Source organism: Gavialis gangeticus, unplaced genomic scaffold (assembly GCF_001723915.1).
Source record: "Gavialis gangeticus isolate Ggan-Ray unplaced genomic scaffold, GavGan_comp1, whole genome shotgun sequence".
NCBI lineage: Eukaryota > Metazoa > Chordata > Crocodylia > Gavialidae > Gavialis > Gavialis gangeticus.
Window position 1 is genome coordinate 161,087,175 of NW_017729022.1, and position 9,191 is coordinate 161,096,365.

The following is a 9,191-nucleotide window of genomic DNA, read 5'->3' on the forward strand; positions in this document are numbered from 1 at the left end:
GCCGGGTAAGTGCCGGCAGTGGATGTGCTGCCCGCGCTCTCTGTGGGCGCAGGGCCGGGCCTGGGCGGGGGGTAGGGGGCTCGCCCTGGCTCGCGCGGTAGCTTCCGGCCTCCTCCCCCCTCCCCAGCCGAATTGCTATCGGCACGCGCTATCCTCACTCCCGCTCGCGCCCCGCTTCCCCTCGCCCGCCGGGCGCTGTTGTCACTAACCGCCTCCGCCGGCGTTCGAAAGGGGTGGGGCGGAGTTGGCCGTTGGGGGCCTTTGCAGGTGGCAAAGGGGGAGGGGCATCAGGAAGCTGCGGGGTTCACGCACCTGTTGCTTGTGCCACCCTTTAGCCTGAGCCCCCATCCTCTGCCTTCCTGCCCCCTCCAGGTGACACCTTTCTGGCTCCGAGGCCCTAGGTTTGACGCTGCTGGTTTAGCTCATAAGCATAGTGGGGCTTTGACATTTTAATCCTCCTGCCTTGTTCCCTTCCCCTTCCTAGAGCTGCTTCAGTGGAGATTAGATAGATGCTGCATAACTAGGGACATTCCATATTTCTGCTACTCCTGTCATCTATTAATACGAAACACAGTGCCTTTGTGTCCTCTATTTTTCTTGTCAAGAGCAAAACTAGACATAAAGGCATCTGGTTTCATATCAGTAGAGGACAGTGGACTGTCTTCTGTGATGGCCACCCTATGCGTAACAGCCACGTTTGTCCAGCACATTTCGTGCAAGAAATTAAAGGACTTTTTCTGAAGGAAGCAAACTTTCCCATTCTGTTATGCTGGAGGGTGTGAAGGCCCCTGCTACACATTACATGTATTCCATGATTTGCTGGTGAATCTCACCATAAATTTAGACCAGCCACACGTGCAAAGTAACAATTGCGCCATTCTCTGGTGAATCTTGCCATAACTTCAGATTGGCCACACATGCAGCGTAATCATCAGTGCACAATAAAGAGGTCTATCCAACTATAAAAAAGAGCGGAGCAGCTGTAAAGTTAGTGTTTGAAAAAGTGTAGCAACTCTAGCTGGTTTCAATCCAGTTTTCATCTGAATGTGTAGCAGGGCACCTGGGTTCAGAATTTGGCTGAACTCACATCATGCGTCTAATAAACCAGCCACTAAAATGAATTATTTTCCCTTGATCTATTAACATTTTAGTGACCTGTGCCAGGGTTGCCATGAATTGGAAGCTTAAGTAAAACTCATTTAAAACAGTTTGTGTTCTTGATAGTTATTTAACAAATTTCCAGTGCGAACATCTTGTTAGTGTAATACACAGTACCTTGAGGGTAGACAAGGTATGAGTTTTGTGTCGTTTTCAGCATGTCTTGCCAGTGCAGATGCAGAGCAGCAGTCCTTTCTGTTTCAGTCATAAAACTTAGGTAGGTCAGATCATCCCCTTCATTGTTTTTCTGCCAATCTAGGCTTGCTACTTACAGCATGTTTCCTTATATTATGCAAAGCTGTTACAGACAACATGACATTTTGTGTATGTGAAGGGATTCTGTTATGCCAGTCAAAATTTTCTTTCCTCCATCACTGCTGAGCAACAGATGGTCTGTTTGACTGCTCCCACTTCATCCCAAAGCTGGCTGAATTTCAGTGACTCTTTTTGTATTTAGCTGGAAATCTTTTGTGTTAAGTCTTCTGGATGGAAAACATATAGGCCATGAGTCTTTCAAAAAAAAAGCTATAAGCTCAAAGGCCTGCAATAATTGTTTTTAAAACAGACTTCAAAAAATGATGCATGTATAAGTTTTGCATGAAAACTTGCTTGTGTAATAAGGGCACCTTTCTAAATATTATATGCACACCAAAAATACATTCACGTGTAATATCTTTGTATTCACCTATGCACATGCACTGGGTTTTGGCTTATTCTTATCATGTCAGAATTAGATTCTAACTGCATTTCATCATCTTGTAGTTTCATAATTTTTACATTTTACTTCTTAGTTAGCCTAGATAATAGGCATAAATCAAAGAAACATTCCCTGATCTCTGCCACCACTTTACATCAATCTTCTATGACAGTGAATCAGGAAATGATTTAAAAAAATTATTTTAGAAAGGGGAAGGCGGAAATAGCATAATAAAGACAATGGACTTAAAGAAAACAGTCTAAACCTTTTCGACTCAAAATACCCCTCTTTAGGCCCAAGCATCTCTCAGAAAATGTTAGTTCTTAGCTTCCACTCATTTTTTTTTCTAGGAAAATGTAGTCTTCTGTATTTCTTCTGTTGAAAAAGCTCGGAAAGCCTGCAACATGTCAGAAAGTTTTTGACACTGGATTCCTATTTGAAATCTCTGGCTTTACCATGTAAATCCCATCAAGGTGTTTGCATGTTTTTAACCATGCTAATATTGTACGCCAACCTTAAAAGGATCTTGCAATACCTTTGTTGAGAATTCCTGGTCTAGAGCAGAGATCCCCAACCTTTGAGCCCTGTAGGCTGGATAAGTAGTGCAGGATGAGTGTGCGGACTGGATCTAGTTCATGGGCCCATCCAATGCACCTAGCACCCCAGCCCAATCTGGCATAGGCCAGATTGGGCCCCAGCCCCAAGTACTAGATCAGGCCCTGGCCCTGGCCCTGAACATGCTGTCATATGTGCCAAATCAGGCCCACTGCCCCAGCTCCATGAGTGCCAGATCAAGCCCGCTACTCATGCCCTGACCCTGTGCATACTAGATCGAGCCTGCCCCCCAGCTCCACATGCACTGGAAAAGTCCCTTCACCCTAGCTCTGACCCCAAGTACACTCGATTGGGCCGCGCCCCTGGCCCTACACACTGGCCAGATGCCATGCACAGGGCCTTATCTGGCCCACAGGGTTTGGAAATTTGGCAGTGAAGGAATGTTGCCAGTGTTAATTGCTATTACTCTCCCAACACCAAATTTCCAGATCCTTGGGGAGCTCCATGGGCCTGGTTACATGGCTCCACAGGCCAGATCTGGCCCATGGCTAAGCACTGAAGATCTATAGTCTAGAGGAAGTGCTGGATAGTGTATAGACAACTGGTTGGAAAACCGTACTCAAAGAGTAGCTATTAATAATTCACTGGGAGAATTTATCATGGGGTTCTGGAGTTCAGTTCAATATTTTCACTAATGACTTGAGTGATAGGGTAGAGAGTGCATTTATTAAATTTGTGGTGTTGCCAAGGTGAAGGGAATTGCAGGCACTTTGGAAAACAGGATTAAAAAGCAAAATGATCTTGACAGCATTTTAAAAAATGAGAAAAATAGGGTGAAATTCAAAAAGGACAAGTGCAAAATGCTGCACTGGGGATGGAATAATTATTGTATGAATATAACTTGGAGAACAAATAGGTGGGAGGCAGTTCTGTAGAAAAGGATCTAGAAGTTGTAGTAGATCACAAAGTTAATCAGTCATAATTTTGTCAACAGTGTCATAATTTTGTGAAAAGAACCAATAAGAAACTGGGATATAGAGGAATATTCTGTATAATTTTTTTCAACTCTGTTGACAAGGCCTCAGCTGAGTATTTCATTCATTTTTGGACATCACACTTCTAGAAAAATGCAAATCATTGGACAAAACCCAGTGAAAAGTAAAGGAAATTATCAGAGTTTTAGAAAACAAGAGCTGTGAGGAAAGATTGAAACAACTGGGAAACAGGATAATTCTTGAAGTATAGAAGGTTTTATACGTCTTTTTTCATGTCCATTTGTGGAGGACAAGAACTATGGGGTTAATTTGCAGCAGGAGAGATATAGGTTGGATATCAGGGAAACCCGTCTAACTAAAGATAGTAAAAAACTGGAATGGGCTACCTAGATAGCTTGCTGAATCAACATCACTGGACATTTTTTAAGAAGAGTTTCATTAAATATCTGGATGATCTGGAGGCAGAGTTGTTCCTGCTTTGCGCCTGAGGAACAGACTAAATGTCCTGTTGAAGCTTCTTTCTGCCTTATTTTCTTACTATTCTGTGCTCTTTCAAAAAAGCCTTTTTGTTGATAAAAATACTAATATGTAGGGGGGGTTTTTTCTCCTAGCAATGGAGGAAGGGCAAGATGAGAGAAGCAGAACAATTTGTGCAACATCGCGGGAAGAGGTGAAAGTCAGAGGTGGGAGTTATTATATCAATCTTAATCTGTGACAACAGCTGCAGTATTAGAAGTCTTGTTTTATTTGTGGTGTACTGTACTTGAGTTAAAAAGTTTGATTGCATTGCTCAGCAGTCAAATACGTTGAAAGTGGAACCTTTAGAAGATAAAGTTCAATGAGAAAATAATACATTGATTAATCTTACCATAACTTTTAATTTACATGAAAATGTTTCTTCTGTGCTTGTTATCAGCTTTTGTGTTGCTGCTTAAACCTAATGAACCTTTTCTCCTCAGGGAGAGAAAAGAGGAAGCGAAAACGCAGCCGAAGCCGATCATCATCTATTTCATCTACATCATCCTCTAGTAGTAGTTCTACTTCCTCCTCCTCTTCACACTCTTCATCAAGGTCTTCCTCCTCCTCCTCCTCAAGAAGCAGAGGTAGGTTGCTACTGCTTCACTTCGGTGAATATTTATCAGATGGTGGTTATACGTATCAGGAGCAGTGATGCAAATATTTGAAGCTTTACCCCTACACTGCTGGGAAATGACTGTACAGGCAACAAGACTGTATACTTTCTTCAGGCTTTTTTTTTTTTTTTTTTTTTCATGTAACCACTTCCTATAGCTGGTCAAGTGCCTGCTGGTACATCGTTCATTCTGTAGAGTTGTTAATTTAAATGTTGCTAGAAATAACTTTCCTTTTACTAAAGGGGTTTCTCAATTAGATACTATATAAATTTTAATATTTCTATATATTCATGTGAAATAGTTAGAAACCCCGTTTCCCTTTACATACCAAGCAGGCTACAGTTAAGGTTTCTGGTGGTTTAATCTGCACTTTGGTCTTGATCATGCAAACATTTCAGTGTGTGTAGCTGACGTGTGAATATTCCCACTGAATTCAGTGGGGCTCCTTTCATTATCACGATCAAGTGAGATCAAGATCTCTCTGTGTTAGTGCTTCTGGGGAAATTTGGAATTGTCAACTTTGGTCTTGGGGAATATGTTTAGGTAATGTTATGCTGATAAATACATTGTTTTGGGATGGAGAGGTTTGAAACATTCTGGTATGTAGGAGTATCATGAGCAAAATGACTACATTGCCCTTTTTGTAAGGAAGGAGTGCTTCAGATTAAACAGAATGCATTAGCCCTTTCCTCACCCTAATACAGCAGAATGTGTAGAAAGCAACTGTGATTAAATAAAGCCTGAGGCTGCAAGAAAATGGAAAGATATATGAGCTACAAACACTAGCTTTGAAGTGTTTTGAAATCCAGCTGAGGCAGAGTGGAGGACAGGAACCCTGGCCCAGAGCTGGGCAGCAAAGTTCTACAGTTTTGGGGCTAAAGATACTAGTCCTGTTAGCTGTTGTTGTGGTTTTTGCTTTAGTTCCTTTCCCCACCCTAACACAGTAGAATGTACAGTAGAACGTTTCAATGTGTGTAGTTAACGTATGAAAATTCCCCCTGAAATCAGTAGAGCTCTTTTCATTATCATGATCAAGCAAGTTCAAGATCTCTCTTTGTTAGTGCTTCTGGGGAAATTTGGAATTGTGCATAATCTGCAGAAACCAATAAATAATACATTTAAGTCTACATGGCACAATGTAGTATCATGAGGTATCCAAGTCAGCTCAGGTATCAGAAGCAGAGTAGATATATTAACACAGCATTCCTCCATCCAGGGTTATTGCAGGAGAAGCATGAATTGTACCATGTGTACATATTCTACTTTTGAAATAATATAAATATATTGGTCTACTCCAAGTAATCATTGCCAGTGAACTGTATATTTTAATGTCTATCTTAGACCACTAGGTGGCAGGAAAGTACAATTCATGTATCCTATTTTTTTCAGGCTTTATTTTTTCCAGAGTATATTTAGTAGGGCTGTGCGAAGCTTCAGTCCCTGATTCAATTAGGCAGAGATTTGGCCCGATTCGGTGGCCGAATTTCCAGATTGAATCAGGAGACCCTTTAAATTGAATCGGAACCCTCCAAATCGATTCGCAGAGATTCAGAAAGATTCAATGATTTGGATGTAGACACAGCTGTAAATGTTTTTTCTACATACCTCAAGGTACCAGGTGGCTTAAAAGTGCTGCGATGGTGGGATGTATAGAGTGTCCCACAGCAGCACAGGGGGCTCCCCAGTGCTCTCAGCAGCAGACCCAGAAGTAGACCAGAAGCACTTCTGGTCCACTTCCGGGTTCACTGCTGAGCATGCAGGGAGCAGCCCCCCGCACTCCTGTGGGATGCTCCATTTGCCCCAGCATTGCAGCATTCACAAGCCTCACTGGTACCTCGAGATATGTAGAAAAAACATTTAAAGTTGTGTCTGTGGCTGAATCGCTGATTCTCCAAATCAGCATCAAATCTTCAGATTCGTATTTGGCCTAATTGAATCAAGGACAATGATCCGAATCAACGAATTGAATCACCGTCCCCAATTTCAGGCCGAATCCAAATCAAATATGGCCCATTTCACACACCCCTAATGTTTAGCCCAGCAAGGGCATTTTTGTCTTACTCGCACTTGAAATGCCTTTCATGTGGCACTCATTCCAAATGCTTTTATCTGCAAAACAAATCCATATTTTCAAGATCCTAACATTTACAGGTTGTTTTTTTCAGATTCTCCCAAGTCCAAATCAAAGAAAAGGAAGAAGGAAAAACACAACAAAAAGGTAAACACTTGTTGAGAGAAATAAGTAACTATCCAGACAGACAATTTTAGATATCACTGAATTCTGGTACATATAAAATTGGTATATTGGGTCAAGGCAAATTCATTTGTCTATCCATGTACATCATGGTGGTAGAAAAAGAATTTCATTTTTATGATGGTAGTAGATGAATTGATATTTAAAATACATAATTTGCTATTTTTCAGAAGAGAAAATAAAAGGGGTTTCTATCTACTAATATCTGGGATGGTCCAGCTAGAATTTAAGGCACTCCTTGAAAGAAGTAGGGAGTCCTAGTTCCTTGACCTTGCTGTTAATGCATTCCATAGCCAAGGGCTGATCAGTAACAATATTACAACTGCATCTATTATTGAGTTATCTCTGTGTTTATAGCCACTGTATTAACTTGTTAAATGTCTTCTGAGTGTCTTTGTGGGGGTGGCACTATATAAAAACATCATTTTATACTGCTATAGTACCTGTGCAGCAGTAAAAAGACCAAAATGTATTTATGACCGAAGACAGTTTTACCTTTTTTATAGATCTGCAGACCACTGTCATTTTGTAGCACCAAAAGGGGTGCAGACTCACCAACAGGTTTAAGAGTATGTTAGCTTCAGCTCTCCCAAATGTGTTCAAGCATAAAAGGCGTAAGTGTGTTGTCCATTAAGAAAATGTGTCATCAGCTGAGAGAGAGAATAACAAATTCAGATTATATTGTCCTAATACTTCTTCTTTCTATAGTATCTTCTTTTTTAGAGGTTATAAATATTTAGGCCCTTGGCAAATGTTACACTTAAGATGCAATTAGCCTGTTGATCATGTCTTAAATAGCAATCCAGCCACACTTTCAGAGAATTAATGCTACCACAAAAGGGGGAACCAGCCACAAAAATATTACAGAAAAATGTAATATGAAATAATAAAATATATTGTGTAATATTTTTGTGACTGGTTTCCATTGTACCTTAAATTGAACATGTGGCAGAATTTAGGACTTTACTGTGGTCTCCAATCATCCCCTGATATTGTCCTCACCAGTTGCAATCAGTCAATTGTTAGCTGATTCTGGGACCACACTGAGGCTCAAACAAGAGGTTCCCCTGCAGTTGCAGGTAGTTCACAGTTGGATCTGATCTGTGTGTGGCATGGCAGAAGGCATGGTTCAGGGATCAGATCCCACTTTGACTTTAAATGAACATCTGTCAGTGGCCTAGAGAGATGGTAAAGAAACAGACAGTAAGGTTGGAGTAAGGGATCACCATCACCATTCCAAAGATGACCATTAGCCTTAACAAATACTATTTTTTCACCATCCTCAATTAATTCTACAAGAGTTGGGATGAGGGTGGAGTGAGCAAAGGCAAAAGTGACTATCAGGATAGTAGCAAGCTATTTGTGAGTTCATACATATGTGGGTTGGTGTTTTATTTCTTTGCACCTCTGTGAGTAGTCTGGAGTTTGCACATACCTTTATACTTGTAGAGAAGGAAAAAAGAGAATAAGTTGAAGAAAAAGAAAGAAAAGAAGAAAAAGCGAGAGAAATCAGGACCTGTTCAACTTTCCAAGGTACATGTGCCAGAGTCTGTTTAATAATGTCCCATTATATTTTTGTTTAATTCCCTCCCACATTTAAACTAGTCCTTCCCATATCCAGGTTTTTACCAAAGAAATTATTTCCCAGAAAACACCCTTAGCAATAGCATCTCTAGTTACTGCCATCCAGAGTGTGCAAACAGGGGCCAGTTCCCTCCACAATAACCCATTGTCCTTTAATTAATACGGTAGTGTCCAGACCATCCATGTTCAGATGATTTGCACTATGCTTAGTTTGCAGCAGGCTGTTGAGTCAAGGATGAGATGCATGATTGTTTAAATGAAGCTTCTACTTCTAAGGGAAGCTCTTCAACATTCAGCTCAAACACCTTAGGGATCCTGCTCAGCTTTTTGCTGTGGCTGAAGAAACCCTCATCTCTGCAAGGGCTAAGGAATCTACCCTTTGCATTATCGAGGTCCTACTAACTAGACTTTGTTTTGAAAGGTGCCTTTTATAGTGTACCATAAATTGGTGTCTGATCTCATTTTAGTACTTCAAAGACAAAAAGAAAAATGAAAACTACAGTATGATAACAGGAAAAAAGATAAAGATGAAAATAAAGAAGAGTAAAAAGGATAAAGAGGTAATGGCTGAAAATGTTTTTTATGTTCCTAAAGGAAGAGCATGGTATCTTTTCTCTTTTCCTATATTGCTTGCCTTTTGTAGAATTTTGGGGTGGCTGCTGCTTGCCCTGCTCCCAGCGCCGGATCCCGACCCTAGCACAGCACAGCCCAGCCCAGCTCAGCCCCCACTAGAAAGAGCTCAGTCCTGGCCCCAGCCTGCAGTGGCAGCTGCCCCACCTTGCACAGATCTGGGGGCCACGCAACCCCCCCCCGCC

General features: G+C 41.3%; 1 protein-coding gene across 1 annotated transcript in view; it reads left to right on the top strand.

Annotated features, from left to right (window-relative positions):
* Nucleotides 1-348: 348 nt before the first annotated feature.
* Nucleotides 349-9,191, top strand: part of LOC109296825 (corepressor interacting with RBPJ 1-like) — a 17,290-nt gene continuing 8,447 nt past the window's right edge. The window contains exons 1-6 of the mRNA XM_019516421.1: nt 349-372; nt 4,017-4,088; nt 4,365-4,508; nt 6,704-6,756; nt 8,242-8,325; nt 8,844-8,936. Of these exons, the coding sequence (XP_019371966.1) occupies nt 4,019-4,088; nt 4,365-4,508; nt 6,704-6,756; nt 8,242-8,325; nt 8,844-8,936 (444 nt within the window). The 5' untranslated portion in view covers nt 349-372; nt 4,017-4,018. The remainder of the gene's footprint in view (nt 373-4,016; nt 4,089-4,364; nt 4,509-6,703; nt 6,757-8,241; nt 8,326-8,843; nt 8,937-9,191) is intronic.